General features: G+C 39.4%; 1 protein-coding gene across 14 annotated transcripts in view; it reads left to right on the forward strand.

Moving 5' to 3' along the window:
* The window catches only part of LOC144591618 (nuclear factor 1 B-type-like), a 241,588-nt gene that overhangs the window by 145,902 nt on the left and 75,701 nt on the right, over positions 1-19,985 (forward strand). For 13 of the 14 annotated variants that reach the window (XM_078395692.1, XM_078395678.1, XM_078395730.1 and 10 more), the window contains 3 exons: positions 3,074-3,142; positions 10,272-10,386; positions 17,519-17,637. In XM_078395692.1, coding sequence (XP_078251818.1) covers positions 3,074-3,142; positions 10,272-10,386; positions 17,519-17,637 — 303 coding nt within the window. The remainder of the gene's footprint in view (positions 1-3,073; positions 3,143-10,271; positions 10,387-17,518; positions 17,638-19,985) is intronic. The other variant, XM_078395723.1, reaches the window with a different exon arrangement.

Consider the following 19,985-nt stretch of genomic DNA (forward strand, 5'->3'; position numbering starts at 1 on the left):
ACTGGATATAAAGTGATTGGAAGAGAAAAGGAGGAATTTTTAAAGTACACACGGAAGAATTTTTGAGGGAAGTTGGCAGTGCTATGTGTTATATCTGGACATGGGGAACAAAGTTAGTCAATTGGATAATGCGACACTTGATGAACACATTGAGAATAGTTTTATATGATTTAGGTTGGTTGCGAAAGAGGACAAGAAGTAATGGAGAATCAATGTAGAATCAAATTACCAGGTGCAAATCACGATTTTTCATCCCAAAATAAAAGGGAGCAAATCATGCATATGTACCATACTGCAATTTCCTATGCTAATTAAGAGTCTAATTTTATCTGGAGTTTAATACATTATTGTGCTTTTTTCTTCAATTATATTTAATGTTGCGGTGCAGTAAAAGAAATGCACACCACCACACCAAAAACTGAACAGAATTGTGACAAGTTATTTCTTTAAATTGGCTTTTGTGATGTCACTTTATGAATATGAAATCTTTTAAAAAAACCTTTTGACAACAATTCTTTCAAATTGCCAGATGAACACATTGATTGGATGAACCAAAGTTGCAAAATTCTGTTGTCAGCAGTGACAACAGAAAGCTAAGATATTCAAAATGTTTCTGGGCTGTGCGTTTTTGTTGCGGATCAACCCGTCTTCACCATAATTATTTCCCCAGTGGAGTTGCTGCTTCAAATTCAGACAAATCTGTCTCCTTGTTCTCCTTCCTGTTGTCTTTTGAAGTTTTTTTGTGTCTTTGCAGCAACCATTTTTTTCGTCACCCCAGTGCACTTTTCAAAATGAGCTCAACCCAAAGATGAATTAGCTAATGAGCTGATCTGCAAATTTTTAAGGCATGCGTTTCACAGTGGTTCAGATTTCTTTGCAATTATTGAGGATATTAAGTGCCACTGACACTGTGCATTCTAGTTGGGCTCTAGTACAAACCTAGTACTTAACTATTTATTTCACACCACCAACACACATAAGAGAATAAACTAGCTAATGAACTAGCCTATAGGGATGAAATCCAAAGGCTGGCAGCATGGTGTTCAGTGAACAATCTGGTCCTGAACTCCTCCAAAACAAAGGAACTTATAATTGACTTTAGAAAAACCAGTGGAGATTACGACCCACTCTACATCAATGGGGTCTGTGTGGAAAGGGTACCAGCTTTCAGGTTCCTGGGTACGCACATCGCAGAGGATCTTACCTGGTCTACCAACACCATCACCACAGTAAAGAAGGCACAGCAGAGACTCCACTTCCTGAGGATCCTCAGGAAAACCAACCTGCAGGAGAAGCTCATGTTGTCCTTCTATCGCTGCTCCATCGAGAGTGTGCTGGCATACTGTATAACCACATGGTATGCCAGCTGCTCAGAAAAGGACAGGAAGGCCCTTCAGAGGGTCATCACGACGGCCCAGAAGATCATCGGCTGCTCACTGCCCTCCCTGGAGCACCTGTTCAGCCTACGCTGCCTCAGTAGAGCAGGCAAAATAATAAAAGATCCATCCCACCCCGGCCACCGTCTGTTTGTTCATCTGCCCTCTGGTCGACGTTTCAGGTCGATCAAATCCCGAACAAACAGACTTAAGAACAGTTTTTACCCCAGGGCCATACGAGAACTGAACACTACTTTTGCACTAGGCAACACCGTTAAAAAATCTTGTACTTAATATAATTGTATTTAATTGTATTTATGTATTTATTTGTTTTTGCATTTATTGCATATATGTTTGTACGCACCGTCAGGATTGGCTATTTTTTAATTTCGTTGTACTCGTTGCAATGACAATAAATGAATATTATTATTATTATTATTATTATTATTATTATTATTATTATTATTATTATTTAGTTTAGTTTAGAGATACAGTGTGGAAACAGGCCCTTCGGCCCACCGAGTCCACGCTGGCTAGCGGTCCCTATTCACCAGCACTATCCTGCACACATTTTTACAATTTTTACCAAAACTAATTAAACTACGAACTTGTATGTTTTTGGAGTGTGGGAGGAAACCGGAACACCCGGGGAAAACCCACACAGTGACAGGAAGAATGTACAAACTCCGTACAGACAGCACCCATTGATTGTCATGATTGAACCCGGGCCTCTGGCACTGTCAGGCAGCAACTCTACTGCTGTGCCACAGTTCTTCAACCCATAGTTGAAGAAATAAAAATTATTGTACCTTCATAATTAACATTTTGGCTTTTCTTAATTAGATCAGGTTATGTTGCACAAATACTATTTTTCTCACTTGAAATGTAAAATAATAACTTGTAGAATCAAAAATGACATCCTGTCTTACAACTGCACAACATTGTTTTCTAAAACACCCATCGTTAGTCATCTTCACTCTACCTAATCTATTTTGCTGCTTGTATTCTATTACAAAATAGAAAATGGTATCTAGCTAGATAAAAGCATTTAGTATTTCCTATCTGTTTTGGGGCATCCTTTCATATCGATTAAACTCTCGTGTGGAATAGCAAAGTATTTCACAAGCACATAATTGATTTCCATTCTTTATTTGAGTCAAACACAAAATGCTGGAGGGTCTCAGTGTGTCAGGCAGCAAATGGACAGACACGTTTCAAGTCGGGATCCTTCTGCAGCCTCTTATGGTCCCAACCCAAAGTGTGTTCTGTATATCCCCTCCTCAGATGCTGCCTGACTCGCTGGGTTCTTCAGAGGCTTGTATTATGCTCATGATTCCAGCCTTTGCAGTCTCTTGTGTCTACATTCTTAATTATTTGGGCTACAGTAGGTACTTGAGTTTCAAAGAAATAGAAACCCTGTTCTATTTCAGCTGACTTGCAAGTCTTTACATGGGAGAAGGTTGGAGATGGAATGGAAATCCACATTTGTTTTTGAATCCATTCAGTGAGAGTCCAAACCTCCAGTGCCCTGTATATTTGGTCAGTAAGGTTGTTGTACTTCAAATCTGCTAATTATTTACAAAATGACTTTTCTCTGCCTCTGTTTATTCATATAAAACTCAAGAACTATTCTAAAAGGTGCAGTAATTTTTTGAGTAATTAATAACAACTTATTATCTTTTCTCCTTCTCTTTTAGCATACCTAGAGGACAACTTTATAAAATCAGGAGTCTTCAGCATTGGAGAACTTATGCGAGTATCGCGAAGTAAGTGTTCTGGGTCATTGACATTAATCTTAGAGAGTTAGTTACTTATTTTATAATTGGCCAAAATTGTGGTGGTATCACCCATCACAAACTGGTTGAGATAAAGCAGATTCGTTTTCATGTCACATAATGTGCTTCACTGTGATATATCACTATATATATTTCAGCTCAAAATAGTCTTGAAGATCTGTTTACTCTGTAGAGATGGTGGGATATAAAGTCATCTTCGTGTACTGCCACTGAGCAGGCACAGTGATATGGGCATCGACATGATTAGTAAAGATTATTTTTCACATATATCATATCAGCAAAACGTATTGGAGAGAGTGATATTTCAGAAGATCCATTGTTCTGCAACAGAGAGTATCACATAGTGTTCCAGTAATGTGCATTTTATGAATTATTTACTTTGCATAAGTTTGCTGCGGACTACAAAACAGAATATGTAACTCAACCCAACCGATTTATCACTATGGATCTACTTCTTCATTGATTTAGGGAAACTGGAAATATGGATTCCATATCATTCCATGTCTATCCAATGACAGAAAGAGTTGCTGATTGACTTTTACAACATTTTGTACAGAACCACATTTTTCTGATCATGGATGGTGACTTTTCAATTAAAATTGAATTTTTCAGAAAACCCGTATGAACAGAAGTGTAACATATTCCCAAACTCCAGCATAAATTACAACAATTTTAAGTTAGTGAAGCAGAACAACACAGACTATTTTAACAAGAATTTATTAATTATTTTTGGATATCAAAAAATTTATTTCTGTTGGAACTTCTTCTCTTTCTGCTCAGGATGCATTCTCTGGAATGAGAGCTCTCAGTGCAAAGAGGAGTAATTATAACATTATGTACAGGGAGATGTGTAATAAACAGCACTGCTGTGCCAGGAACACGGTGCGAACCCAGGCATTGCCCCATGTTGTGCAGCAAAACGTTTGGGGGATAAGGCCTGCACTGTTGTTCCCACAGCAAATAAATAGTTAAATTGAACTCAAGGTAGCTCGTTGTGGGATGAGCCACCATGGCAATATGCAGGGGGCTGTTTGGGTGGGTTGGACCAAGTTGTACAAGCCACTCCAATGAGACGTGGGGCTTCGAGCTGCACCTTGGCCCACACAGTGAGTGTGGTACATTGTTGGGAATAGGCAGCCTCTGTGCCCTGTAAGAACTCACTGCGTAAATCCTACGATCTTTCTCATAACTCCCTGGTGGAGGTAATGGAAGTTGCTGTCATTCCCCATCTTTGTTTGTACAACTTTACCTATCCTGAAATTTTGTCATTTGGTAATAGGTTTCAAGGCACGCAACTATGGAGTATAACCAAGAACTTAAAATTAGAAATAGGAGCAGCAACGACCTATTCAATTCTGCTTGCCTGTTCTGCTATTTAATATGATTGCGGCTAATCTTTTACTTTAGCACCACTCTCCTGCAGTAATTCTATATTTTGGATTATCTCAGTATCTAAACAAGTATTCACCTCTACCTTGAATATACTCACCAGCTGAGACTCCACACCTTCCAAACATCCAGATTTTTCTTCATTGCAGTCCTGAATGCCCAGCTCCTCATCATGAGGCTGTTATCCTTGCTCTCGGCTCACTGTCATGAGAAACAACCCAAGAGGAATTGTGAGTGCTTCAAGGAGATCGCCTCTTATTTATCTAAACTCAGGAGCGTCTAAGCCTAATCTGTTTAATTTCTCCTCATGCAGAAATCCTGCTATTCCAGCTATATGTGAACACAGTGTGAACTGTGAGGAAGATGCTATGAGGTTACAGGGTGACTTGGACAGGTTGTGTGAGTGGGCGGATGCATGGCAGGTGCAGTTTAATGTGGATAAGTGTGAGGTTATCCACTTTGGTGGTAAGAATAGGAAGGTAGATTATTATCTGAATGGTGTCAAGTTAGGAAAAGGGGACGTACAACGAGATCTGGGTGTCCTAGTGCATCAGTCACTGAAAGGAAGCATGCAGGTACAGCAGGCAGTGAAGAAAGCCAATGGAATGTTGGCCTTCATAACAAGAGGAGTTGAGTATAGGAGCAAAGAGGTCCTTCTGCAATTGTACAGGGCCCTAGTGAGACCACACCTGGAGTACTGTGTGCAGTTTTGGTCTCCAAATTTGAGGAAGGATATTCTTGCTATTGAGGGCATGCAGCGTAGGTTTACTAGGTTAATTCCCGGAATGGCGGGACTGTCGTATGTTGAAAGACTGGAGCGACTAGGCTTGTATACACTGGAATTTAGAAGGATGAGAGGGGATCTTATCGAAACATATAAGATTATTAAGGGGTTGGACACGTTAGAGGCAGGAAACATGTTCCCAATGTTGGGGGAGTCCAGAACCAGGGGCCACAATTTAAAAATAAGGGGTAGGCCATTTAGAACGGAGATGAGGAAAAACTTTTTCACTCAGAGAGTTGTAAATCTATGGAATTCTCTGCCACAGAAGGCAGTGGAGGCCAATTCTCTGAATGCATTCAAAAGAGAGCTCTTAAGGATAGCGGAGTCAGCGGGTATGGGGAGAAGGCAGGAATGGTGTACTGATTGAGAATGATCAGCCATGATCACATTGAATGGTGGTGCTGGCACGAAGGGCCGAATGGCCTACTCCTGCACCTATTGTCTATTGTCTATAATCAATCTTAGTGTGAAATGTCAATATACTTCCTCTATTACAAGTGCATCGTTCCTAAGACAAGGAGATCAGATCTGTACACAATGTTCCAGATGCAATCTTTGTATGAATGGAGTAAGATCTCTACTTCTGCGCTCAAAGCTTCTTCCAATAAACGCCAACATGCAATTTGTCCCCGAATTGCTTGCAAATAAACTTTCAGTGATTTATAATAATAATAATAATAATACATTTTATTTATATAGCGCTTTTCATATACTCAAAGACGCTTTACAGAGATTTTGAGAACATAGGGAAATTAATAAATAGATAAATAAGTAAATAAATAAATGAACAGAGAAAGGAGACAGTAGGTGAGGTGACCTTCAGTGGTTGAAGGCAGTACTGAACAGGTGAGACTTCAGCGATGTTTTGAATGTGGTGAGTGTGGGGGAGTCTCTAACGGTTTGAGCAAGGATACCCCAGATCTCTCGCCTTTCAATAAAAAATCTGCTTTTCTAATCTTTACACTGAAGAAGGGTCTCGACCCAAAAAAAGTCACCCATTCCTTCTCTCCAGAGATGCTGCCTGACCTGCTGAGTTACTCCAGCATTTTGTGAATAAATACCTTCGATTTGTACCAGCATCTGCAGTTATTGTCTTATATTATTTTACGCAGGTGATTTTGCATGTTTTTGACATTATATTCTTTATCTAATTGATTTACTTCTTCAATTATAAACCCCCTCTGCAGGACCGCAAGTATTTTTCTGCTTTTTGGCAGCTCTCCTCTTTCCACTCGAATTTTCATCTGTTTTTGTGAGATCCTTCACCATGGAAGTAACTTATCATGAGTGTCAGACATAGTGGAATAAAAGAAGTCTATTTCCAAAGCTATGCAAAGCCTGTCTATGACCATGTTTTTCCAATTCACCTGCCTCTAAACCTATCAGCAGACACTCGCTTCAATGTTGCTTGTGACCACACTCATTTGACCTTTGTCTTTGCCTTTCTTATTTTTGTCTCATATTATCCATATGACATTTTTTTAATGCAAGCATTTACCTGCATCTGTAAATTGTCTTATCCTTTGTTGCCTCTGGAGCTGGTCAACCATATGTTTCTTCTGCAAGTTGAATCACCCAGAGTGCCTATTGCTGTGACTATATTGGTGCATACAGTATGATCCACAGTTGGTTCATTCTTTCTAATGCTTTGGAGTATATTCTAACATGAGGATCTTCTGCAGTGATTCAACTTTACATCAGCTAATTCAATGTGCTGGTCTTGAAAATGCTGAATATCCATGATAATACACATACTTCATTTTGTGCACTTTACATAGAAGTTCCCTGCACATAAATACTTGCACATTAGCAAATGCATTCTGTGACAACCTTGAACTGCCAGTATTACATTGCCCCATGTTCTAACATCTCTGTTTGTAATGAAAATTTTGGAAAGTCAGTCTCAATCCCAAAGGGAATACCGAAGAAAATGCCCTTTTCCAGCCAGTCTCTTTCCAAGGTGTAATTTCTATTGAGCCTGCACTTCATGCTGTTATGGGCCATAATCTTTCAACTCTCTACCTGCTTCTTGCCAGTCTGTAGATTTGAACCCTTTTATCAGCTAATCCACTCATCTTCACTATTCTGTATGAGGTGTGTATGGTCCATTTAAATTTCTGTGTTCATGCCATTTGCAATTTTTGATGCTGCTTTCCATGTCCAAGTCCAGATAATTTCTCCCTATCACTAGAAGAAATGGTTTATCCACTGACCCATGGCTGAGATAGTGTTTGGAACATTTTATTCCTCGGGCATTTATTAATCATTTACATGATCTTTTTTATTCGGTTTGTCACATCTCTTTTAAACATAGAAAATAGGTGCAGGAGGAGGCCATTTGGCCCTTCGAGCCAGCATTTGATTTCCAAGCAAGTGTTATTTTCTATGTTTGCAATCAATGGTAGGCTGATTGATCCATAGTTATCTCTTTATTTCTTACTTTTCATTACAACAAGGGATATTGCTTCATCAGCCTTCATTCAGTCAATACTTCCAATGTACAAATATGTTTAAATATCTGTGCTATAACTCCTGGTGATTTCCTCAGCATTTTGAGGTTGACTGCCATAAAACCTAATGATTTTTCTATCTGAACAATAGTTTCTAGACAATATTTATTATATCTAATTGCATTATCACAACCATGTTCATTCCCACAACCACAATCCTTGTACGGAAAAGCTGAGGGAAAGGTCACATCTGCTGGCTTCACTATTTCTTCATTTAGCATACAGCTATTTTTTCTACCTTAAAAAAATTCTATCAATTTTATAACCATCTCCTTATATTCCATAATATTATCTTTCAGTAATAGGAGATTTGTTGCATCTCACTTTTAACTACAAAACTAATTTCAATTTTTGTGCTGCAGCTTAAGTTGAATCCTCTTAAATTGGGGGAATATGGTTAATTTGGATATTAAGTATTTCATATTTGGAAATTTACCATCCAATTATTTATTTGTCAATGGGATATCCTTTGAGTCATAGACTTCTGTACCCACATCCCTACAGCTGACTGCACCAGTCTATAATGGCGCAATATTGCAATGGCCCTTTCACTACTAGTAACTAGCCAAACTTGACTCCATTGACTTTGGGAGAAGATATGATTTGTCTGATATATGAGTCCTTTAATTATTCTTCTGATAAAATTTGCTAAGATACTCCAATTTAAGATGAAGATTTATAAAATTGTGTCAGATAAGGTTTGCTGATACAAGCTTTGTAAAAGTACAAGATAGTTCAAAAGAATAGAAGAAAAATATGGGGAAAATAACGTGATTATTAAATAACCTGACTAAATTGGCTCATTCTCATTTTACTGCTCTATAATTTTTCTTCTTTTCCCATGCAAGCATCTTTGACGTTTCGCATGTTACGATATTACACCATTTGAAAATACACACTTTCCATTTTTTTGAAATATATAGTTTACTTTTAAATAATTATTTTATGCTAATTTAATTATTAAAACATGTTTCCTTGTTGCTTCAAGCTGCACAATCTCTGGTTTGAGTTTAATATGCCATCAGTATGACGGGCATTGTAAAAATATAATTTATTCAAGATATAAACGTTATAAATGGTTGAGTCATAGGTTTTAGTGGGCACAAACTTGCATCCAGGAACTCTGTTGAAGATGATAGAAGTATGTCAAAATAGTGGCAGCACTGTACACGTTAATTGGATAATAGGATGATTCAAAACTGCAGACATGTAATTCATTAATTGCGGAACACTCTTTTGGAGTCAAATTGTCACAAGAAACTTTCTCAATAGAATGGTTGAAGAAGTTTTGGAAATGGTCCACCCGACAAGTTATAGCTTCTGGAACAGGGCCCTGAAAAGATATCTAGGTTAGAGCAGAAAAGTCAACCATTGTTCTTTATTGCCTCCTCTTAGCAAATTTGTATAAGTTTAGTTCCACCTTTCAATTAAACGTTATTGAGTTTGGAATGGGATTGGTAATCATACCATATGGTTTAGAGACTGATGAGATTTTGGAGTTGGTTTACCAGTGGACCCACCCTTTTTCAGACAATAATCCCCTTTAATACACAAATCAAATGCCATTCTGATAGGAATTGGTTAGTGTGTGTTACATACACACTCCAACAAGCATCACAGTTATTGGAGCCAAACAATTCAGCCAAATACATTTGGAATTAATTTTCTTGGACTGCAAGGATCATGGTGAGTTCTCAATTAAGTCCCAAGGAAAATGAATGTGGTCTGCTATCACTCTGGAACTCCTGCAGATCATTGTTTTGACATCGCCCTTCCCTTCTGGAGGACAAAGCTCCCCAGGAGCCTGTCTGGCAGTGGGATAGCCTTTGACATCTGGAATTCCATGCTCTTCCCACCCCTCCTCCCACCCCACCTGATTGCAACTGATTCCTGCAATTTACCAGACCAATCCAATAATGTCTCAAAATCACAAAAGGCCTTTTCACTTTGACCGTGCGTAACTACATAGATAAACTTGATTCGGTTGACTTTGGGCAAAGATAAAACCAGCCTAAGTTTTGATGTACTTTGACTATTCTACTGACATTTTGTTCAGACTACCCACACAAAGTGAAGACCTGTAAAACTGTTTCTGATCAGGTTTGTTGATTCAAGTTTTGAAATATATCAAATATCAAATTCTTCAAAAAGTAATGAGGTAAAACTAGGGGCAAAAGTCAAATCAGTATATGATAATAATTTCCAAAAAAGTTTATAAATTCATTTGTACAATTTATAATGATCAAATTATGTTGTCGTAAAAGTAGTCAATATATTCATGTATTATGTTCTTAACAAACTTTACTCCAACTTGTAAATGTACCCCAAACATTTTTTATTCTTCATGAATATTATAAAGTTATTATGTGTGTAGAAAGATTGATAATCACAACTCATAATTGTTTTACATTTTCAGTGGCTATAACTCAAGGAAGTGGGATTAGTTACAACCTTGCAGAGATTCAAAGTCAACCATTCTACCATGACATAAACTCCAGCCTACAGAGGTCACTGTCTTCTCCACCAGGAAGGTAACCTATTTAACACATTTGTCTTTTAAATTATCAGGATCTGAAGCAATATATAGAAATAAATCCTAAAATCTATGATTTATGCCTTCTCTGCTGTTTAACTATTGTTCATTAAAACATGTTGTAAGGTAGAATATTTCAGTCATAAGAGTTCTTTATGAAATAAAATGTGTTTAGAAAACTACCTATCTGAAAAAAAAGATACTTACTTCAACACTGTTAATTTATAGCCCAGAGCCCAATGAGGACCCAAAGACCCAGGAGTGGTGGAAATGTACCCATGGTCCACTGGTGCTAAATGCATGACATTGTAGGTATGTGCATTGCACTCTGCATGTGAAATTTGACTCCATTGATTGCAATGGAACTGATCTTCAGAAGCAGTGTACAAGATACATAGTCTGATGCTTCATGCATACTGCAGAGGATAAACTTCTCATCTTTACCCGATAGTGGCGAGAAATAGTTGCATAATAGTTATCATCTGGACTAATAATCAGAGTGATACGAGTTCAACTCCCATACCTGGAATTAAATTATTGCTGGCCATGAAATTGCCAGACAAATGTAAAATCTGTCAGAATCAATGATGTCCTTCAGAGCCATCACCTCTCCTCAATAAAGTTGAGGTTAGACCATTAGTGCCACCAATACCATGGTCGGTGAATGCATTTTGTAGAACAAATGCTGCTTGTAGAACAAAAGTGTAATTTACTTCTTCCTGGAAGATCTTCTCGAAGGCGTTTATTTCCGTAGAATTGTTGCTAATGTCTGTACCAAATTTTAGTTCATAACAGACAAACTTAATGGTTCCTATATTTGTAAGATCTCCACAAATGATGATACATTTACACCGGTTTCAGTAATATTCCCATACTCTGCTGTGATCCTTCAATAGACAGGCTAGGCGAGAGAGCGGCAGAGAGTGAGGAAATACAGTTGGATTAAACTGCATTTATGGGCGGCAGAGTGGCATAGCAGTAGAGCTACTGCCTTCGAGCGTCAGAGATCCGGGTTCAAGCGTGACTGCGGGTACTGCCTGTGCGTAGTTTGTACGTTCTCCCTGTGACTTGCGTGGGTTTTCTCCGAAATCTTCGGTTTCGTCCCACATTCCAAAGACCTACAGGTTTGTAGGTTAATTGATATAAATGTAAAATTGTTCCCAGTGTGTGTAGGGTGGTGCTAGTGTGCGGGATCGCTGGTCGGTGGGCTGAAGGGCCTGTTTCTGTGCTATGTCTCTAAACTAAACAAAACTAAACTAAACTAAATTTCAATGCTAGAGGCCCGAAAGGCAAAGTGGATGAACTCAGGGCATGGCTGGGACATTATGGCCATTACAGAAACCTGGCTAAGGGAGGGACAGGGCTGGCAGCTTCATGTTCCAAGGTGCAGATGTTACAGGTAAAATAGAAGTGGGGAGGTAAAAGAAGAGGGGGAATTGCTTTATTGACTCAGGAGAACATCACAGCAGTAGTCTGAGATTACATTATTGAAGGATTGCCAATGAGGCTATAAGGGTAGAGCTGAGAAATAAAAAGGGAATGGTCACCTTGTTGGAATTGTATAATAGGTCATCAAATAGTCAATGGGAATTAGTGGACAAAATGCCAGAAGAATATAAGCAGCTGCAAGCCAAATATGATGGCATTTTAAGATGGTTATCAAAAATTACAGCAGGGTCTTGATCATTTGGGCAGTTGGGCTGAGGAATGGCTAATGGAGTTTAATACAAAGAGTATGAGATATTGCATCTTGGGAAATCAAACCAGGGCAAGATCTTTGCAGTGAATGGCAGGGGACTGGCAAGTGTTGTAGAGCAGAGGGATCGAGGAGTGCAGGTACGTACTTCCTTAAAAGTGGCACCACAGGTAGAAAAGGTGGTCAAAAAGGCTTTTGGCAAATGGGCCTTCATCAGTCAGGGTAATGAATGTGGAGGTTGGGATGTTAGGTTACAGTTGTACGACATGTTGGTGAGGCCACAATTGGACTATTGGGTTCAGTTTTGGTCAACCTGCCATAAGAAGGACGTCGTCAAGCTGGAAAAAGTGCAGAGAAAATTTACCTCCGTCGAGGTAAGAAATTATAAAAAGTTTCCCCCAACCCCCTCCCGCACCCCCCACACAAAACAAGCTAAAGGACACAAAAAACATACATGTAACACATACTAAAAAAAACAATGAAGAAGGAAGGGACAGACTGTTGGCGAGGCAGCCATTGTGGGTGGCACCTTCTGGGATGAATGACCATAGTTCTCTTAGCTTTAATATAGTTATGGATCAGGACAGGGCTGGTCCACAAGTTAAAGTTCTAAATTAGGCCAAGACCAACATTGATGGTTTTGTTCTAATTTTAATCAAACTGGTGAAGTAGTGCTTACAAAAGTCGATTGGAAGAGGTTGTTGGCAGGCAAAGGTCTGTCCAGAAAAATTGGATGTTTTTAATAGTGTGATGCTGAGTGTGTAAGGTATGCATATTCCTGTTCGAGTGAAGGGCAAGGAAGGTAGGAGTAAAGAACCCCAGATGATGAGAGAAACAGAGGCTCTGATCAGGGGGAAAAAAAGAGGCATGTTTCAGGCATGGTCAGCTGGGATCAAGTGTATCGCTGGATGAGTATGGGGAATTTAGGAGCATACTTAAAAAGGGAATTCAGAGAGCAAAGAAGGAATATAAGATAGTTCTGGCAAGTAAGATTAAGGAGAATCCAGTGAGATTTTATAGATATATTAATGGAAAAGTATAGCTAGAGCAAGATTAGAGCCCCTCGGGCACTAGAGTGGTCATGTATGTTGCAACCACAGGAAATGGGCTGTCTTCCATGATTATTTCTCCTGTTTTTACTAGGGAGAAAGACATGAAGACTAGGGAACTTAGGAAAGTTAATGGAGATGTCTTGAGGGGAATCAGTATTACATTTAAATCCTACTAAAATTATTTGCCCCCAAAAATGAATTTTAACTGGCTGTCAGATGACATAATTTAATGTTGCATACGGAATTGGGTTCTGAAGCAATCCTTGTTTGGACACAACTTCATCATTTTGATTATAATTTTAAGCATGATATATACTGACACGTTTTTAGCATGACTCATGGCACCTTCCATATTTGGAAGGGTAGTAGCTCATGCACCAAAAATATGTTACTTAGCTAGATTTTTATGTTATTTTCCCTTCAAAGTTAACTTGACCTCAATGCTGACAAACTGCCTCAACGATCCAGCTACCAACATGAGTTTCGTGCATGGGAACCCCAGTAGCTAACAGCACCCAAAATCAACCTGCATCCCTGTTATCTTTTTAAATAAACCATTCATCATTTGAAGGTTTGGTGGTAAATTGAGGTTGTAAAGATTAACTGAGTTTCTTGATCCATGGGGAATGTTGGAGTTTGAGAGATCTGGAATGGATGCTATGGCTGAACTCAACCAATGCTTTTGCCCCATCCTGAGGGTACCACATTGGCGGCTGATGGAAGACAACATTTTGAGTCCACAATGCAGAGCCTGCAGCCAAGAGAAAATGAAGATATAGCTCCCAGCAGGAAATCTTCCAGAAAAGAGATTTAGCAAGCAATTCTCCTTCATTGTCTGGCCGAGAAGCAATGTGAAAATGATACTGCTTCTAAAGGCAAGAACTTGCAAGGATCTTCCTAAGCAGGCCATCAGGTTGGAGAATGACTTGGTCTCCACTCTTTTTATGCATTCTGAGGTGGATCATGATGCCAGTGTGCAAACTGCAGACTCTTCCTCAGAGCAATGTCCTGTCAGATCACAACTCCACCCAGTGGCAAAAAAGAACACAGGAGGATGTGGGATCAGAGGAAAAATAGGTTCAGTAGGTAGTTTAGTTATGAACATCTTGTCATTACAGGTGTTTAAATAGCAACCAAGACATTGCGTTTCAGGGTGAATGGGGGATGGGGATGGAGTGACTCAAGTCATGGTTGTCACCTGCTGGCTTGCAGTTCCAGATGTAAGAAAAAGAGGTACATGGCTGGGTGATGTATCTGGTCTGGTTAAACCATTGGCAATATCTAAGAAGGGTCTCGACCCGAAACGTCACCCATTTCTTCTCACCAGAGATGCTGCCTGTTCCGCTGACTTACTCCAGCTTTTTGTGTCTATCTTCGGCAGTATCTGAAATCTAGGAGAAGTAGGTGTGAGGGAGATTTGAATGTAAGTTGATGTCAGTGAGTCCACAAAAGGCAAGTAGATGCCTGGCACAATTCTAAATATAAAACTCAGTTAGCCGTAGAGATTAATGATGGCAAGTATCTCCTTTATAAGAATTGGGGATACGATGATATATTTTCCTGTGCATGTATATAAATTTAGAAAAGAATACTTGCCGCATTCATAGGATGACACTCCTAAGTATCTGTAGTGGTTCATAGAAACATAATATAACCAGATATGAGGAAAGAGGGCAAATTAGGTAATGCAGAAAAATGTTGTGTAACTCCTCCATTACAGCAGACACATCAAATTCAGCATGTCCTGACCTATCATGATTGTAAATGCTTCACTTATGCAAGAATGTAGCTCTATGGCATGTCTAAAATGTTTTCAGACCACTTCCAACTAACTGTTCAAAAATCTGATCATAAGGTCTTAAGGAATAGGAGTAGAATTAGGTCATTCGGCCCATCAAGTCTATTCCGCCATTCAATCATGGCTGATCTATCTCTCCCTTCTAACCCCATTCTCCTGCTTTCTCCCCATAACCCCTGACACCTGCACTAATCAAGAATCTATCTGTCTCTGTCTTAAAAATGTCCACTGATGAGATATATAAAAAAGTGTACAGGTATTCTTCCCCTGAGGTTGCCCAGGCTATATGGTAATGTTAACAGAGAAATTATGAGTGATCACTAACATTACACTGTAATCACACTTTATATTTTCTGTCTTTGTTTAACAACTTTGTTTAATAACGTTATTTAATCCCAAGTCGCTGTCAATGATTCATTGACACTTTACAGACTGTAGCCTTCTCCACCACGATCAAAGCAATCATTGAATTGACCTGAATGTAATCTACTTACAAACTATTTTGTTTGCAAAATATCATGGAAATAATGCAACTAAGCCACAATTGCGGCTGAAGAAAGTCTTTCTGAAAATGTTATTATACATGTGTTGTAATTCTTTCACATTAAAAATTTCATGATAAATGCAATTTAAAAATTATTTTAAAATGTTTTTGCTTCCATTATCATATGTGTAATGTTGTTTGACATTCTGTATATGTTAAGCATGTTAATTATTATTTTTTAACTTCCTGGTATATTCTCTGTATCAATTCTAAGACGGGATTAATTGTTCAACAAGTTTGAACATAGAACAGTGCAGTGCATGATAGGTCCTTAAGCCCACAATGTCTATGCTGAATAAATAATCCTATGCTGAATAAATAAATAGCATGTACATCCCTCCACTTCCTGCATATCCATGTGCCTATTTAAAAGCCTCTTAAACACAACTATTGTATCTGCTTTCACCACTACCCCAGGTAGTGCGTTCCAGGTACCCACCACTCTGCGTTAAAAAAAAACCTTGCCCCACGCAATTGCTTTAAACTTTCCCCCTCAGATAATAAAGCTGCACCCTCTAGGCTGACAGTTTCACCCTCAGTATAAAGGTTCTGACTTTCTATCTTATCTAAGCCACTCATAATTTTATGAACCAATCAGGTCTCCCCTCAGACTCTGACGTTGAAGAGAAAACAATCCAAGTCCAACCTCTCCTTATAACAAATACTCTCTAATCTAGGCAACGTTGTGGAAGAAACATAGAAACATAGAAAAATAGGTGAAGGAGTAGGCCATTCGGCCCTTCGAGCCAGCACCACCATTCAATATGATCATGGTTGATCATCTAAAATCAGTACCCCGCTCCTGCTTTTCCCCATATCCCTTGATTCCTTTAGACCTAAGAGCTAAATCTAACTCTCTTGAAAACATCCAGTGAATTGGCCTCCATTGCCTTCTGTGGCAGAGAATTCCACAGATTCACAACTCTCTGGGTGAAAAAGTTTTTCCTCGTCTCAGTTCTAATTGGCCTACCCCTTATTCTTAAACTGAGACCCCTGATTCTGGACTCCCCCAACATGGGGAACATTTTTCCTGCATCTAGCCTGTCCAATCCCTTAAGAATTGTATACGTTTCTATAAGATCCCCTCTCATCCTTCTAAATTCAAGTGAATACAAGCCCAGTCGATCATACGCTAGTCCCGCCATCCCAGGAATTAACCTGATGAACCTACGCTGCACTTCCTCAATAGAAATAATGTCCTTCCACAAATTAGGAGACCAAAATTGCACACAATACTCCAGGTGCGGTCTCACCAGGGCCGTGTACAGTAGGAGTTGTACCTACATAACTCTGCCCAAAACTTCCACCTGCATATCTCTACCCAAATCTGTAATTGATCTAAATCCTCCTGTAGCCTTCCATCCTGTGCACAACTTTGGTGTCATCTGTAAAGTTACTAACCAACCAATTGACTTTTATGTACAAGTCATTTATATGTACCACGAACAACAGAGGTTCCAGCACAACTGCCTGGGGATCCACCACCGGCCACAGGCCTCCAGTAAGCTAGTTCTGAATACCAAGTCATCGTGGATCCCATGCATCTTACTCTTCTGGATCAGCCTACCATGAGGGACTTTGTCAAATTCCTTCCTAAAGTCCACAGTTGCTGCCATTAGGGCCACACAATCAATGTGCAGCACTTTGGTCAACGTGGGTTGTTTTTAAATGTGCTATACAAATAAAATTGACTTGACTTGACTTGACACATGGCCTAACCGCTCGCAGCAAAAAGTATTAGAAAGAGAAAGTGCTAATCACAGAGATCTCTGGATATCTGTGGTGATCTTATTTTAGGGTCAATTACAGAAGTAAGGCCTTTATTTTGCTGTCTACAAGTTCAAGACCAACATTTTGTACCAGGACTCAATGAGAAAAGTTTTGTTTATCCTATTTACTTGTGCCTTAGGCACTAGTAAATTTTGCTGGAAATTCTGACTGTGTAAACCTGAACTTTGAAAAAAATTACTGAAATTATTTCAAAGGGAATTGTCAGTTTTGGCACCTCATCTTAAAATGAATTGTGTTTTTATTCACCAGCAAACGGCCTAAGACCATCTCAATTGATGACAGCATAGACACCAGTCCAGCTGGAGAATTCTATCCATCTCCCAGCTCACCGACAAGTGTCAGCAGAACATGGCATGAAAGGGATCAAGGTTAGTTCTTGGAATGAGTTTGATGAGACGTGATGTATAGCACAGGTGTACTTCCACAAGCGCATGGACATAAATTAAGATGAAATATGATTTATGTTCCAAGTCAAGAAAGCTGGTATTATCAATTAAGAGGATGATTCATAATAATATCATGACAGACTTGGCCATAATAAGATCATAGGTGTATGTTAAGAAGTTTTTGATGCAATTTCCCACTAATATAACATATCACTTCCATGGTTAATGTTGCTAAAGAATAAGAGCCACAGCAACAGAGAGCATTTTCTTCATGATGAAGTTGTACACAATTGTGACATTGCATATGGATATGAATGAATAACATCTGCACACTGCGGAACTTACTGAAAACAATTCAACTTGCTGCATTATAGTAGCTTGTGTTCATATAGCTCCATGTCTACCACTCATGCAGTAAATCATTGAGAGTTCCGGATCTGAGGGTCCAGAAAGCCAAAGACCAGTTGTGGAATGCAGAAAGTCAGAGACATAAGTACACAAAAGACCAGGAACCTGGGCATGTCAGTGAGCACAATGTAAAGATGATTGGGAGAAAACATTTGGAAGTTTTGGATGTGCTCAGATTTACAGAGGATACATGTTAAGGACTGTCCTAGACACCAGAGTTATCAAGGCTACCAGTAATAACATGAGTTTGATGATTTCAACTCAAGAAAGAATTGAATCAGAGGCAGGGACTTAAGAGACAATTAGTCTGGTTCAGCCTCAAACAGTGACCAGGAAGAGGATGTCCTTGGAAAGGAGTTTCTATTGGTATTGGAAGGAATTGCAGATGCTGGTTTACACCAAAGATAGACTCAAAATGCTGGAGTAACTCAGCGGGACAGGCAGCATCTCTGGATAGAAGGAATGGGTGACGTTTCGGGTCGAGACCCTTCTTCAGACTGAATGTCAGGGGAGAGGGAGTTATAGAGATAAGGAAGTGTAAAAGATCAAAAGAGATGCAGTTCAAGGAAAATGTAGAATAGGCCATTGGAGAAGGTGAAAACAAAGCAGACAGAGATACAATGTAATCAGAGGAACAGTCAGACTGGTGGGAGAACTGGGAAGAGGGAGGGATGGAAAGAGGGAAAGCAAGGGTTACTTGAAGTTAGAGAAATCAATATTCATACCACTGGGATGGAAGCTGCCCAAGCAAAATATGAGGTGCTGTTCCTGCAATTTGTGCTGGGCCTCACTCTGACAATGGAAGATGCCCAGGACAGAATGGTCAGTGTGGGAATAGGAGGGGGAGTTAAAGTGTTTAGCAACCGGGAAATCAGGTAGGTTTAGGCGAACTGAGCGGAGGTACTGATGGCAATGCATTCAGTTTTCCCAATGAGAGGAAAGTTCTATTCTTTCAGTGCTGCTCTCATGGACTAACAGTGCGACAAATCAGGGACCAGAGACCTTGAGAGAGGAGGTAGCGCAGTGGAGAAAAGGTAAATAAAATAACCCAATCAAAAGCGGCAGGTAGGACGAGAAGCATAAAAGAGACAAATTTACCTTGGTCACCATTATAGATGATATCATTTTTGATTTTGGTCAGGATCACAACATCATTGTGCCCAGCACCACAGTTTGCTCCCAAAGCAGTGCATCAGTGTAAGGGTTAAGCTTTGTTGAAAATTTACAATATTCTTTGACATTGAGGCAGCAATTATATTATCCCATTTATATCTTTATTATAATATGAATCACATTCTGGGCACACCAAGAAGGTAAGTACCAAGCCAAGCAATACATTCTTTAGAAGCTGATTGGTAGGAACAAACATCATTGATTCTGAGAATAGTTGGCACAGAAAGTGGATTGGCAGGCAAATTGAGTCTCTTGTAATGAAATGAAGTTAGAAAATAACACAGTACCGTACAACAATAGGCACTTTGGCCGATGATGACAGTGCCAAGCATGATACCAGATAAAATGAATCCCATCTGTTTGGACATGATCCTTATCTCTCTATTCCTTGCACTTTCCTGCACCTATCCAAAAACCTCCTAAACACCTCCATTGTATCTGCTTCCGCCACCACCCCTGACAGCATGTTCCAGTCACCTACCAATCTCTTTGTAAAAAAAAATTCCCCACACATCTTTAAAATATTCCCTTTCTGACCTTAAACTGTGCTCTCTAATATTTGACAATTCCTCACTGGAAAAATGGTTCTGACTGTCCACCCAATCTGCACCCTTCATTTTTTTACAAACTTCCATCCAGTCTCCTCCCCGCCCCCAGCTTCCGATGTTCCAGAGAAAACAGTTCAAGTTTATCCAACCTCCCATCCTTTGATAGCTTTCTTCATTGTCTGCAACTTCATCCAATTTTGG

Source organism: Rhinoraja longicauda, chromosome 3, assembly GCF_053455715.1.
Source record: "Rhinoraja longicauda isolate Sanriku21f chromosome 3, sRhiLon1.1, whole genome shotgun sequence".
Lineage (NCBI taxonomy): Eukaryota > Metazoa > Chordata > Chondrichthyes > Rajiformes > Arhynchobatidae > Rhinoraja > Rhinoraja longicauda.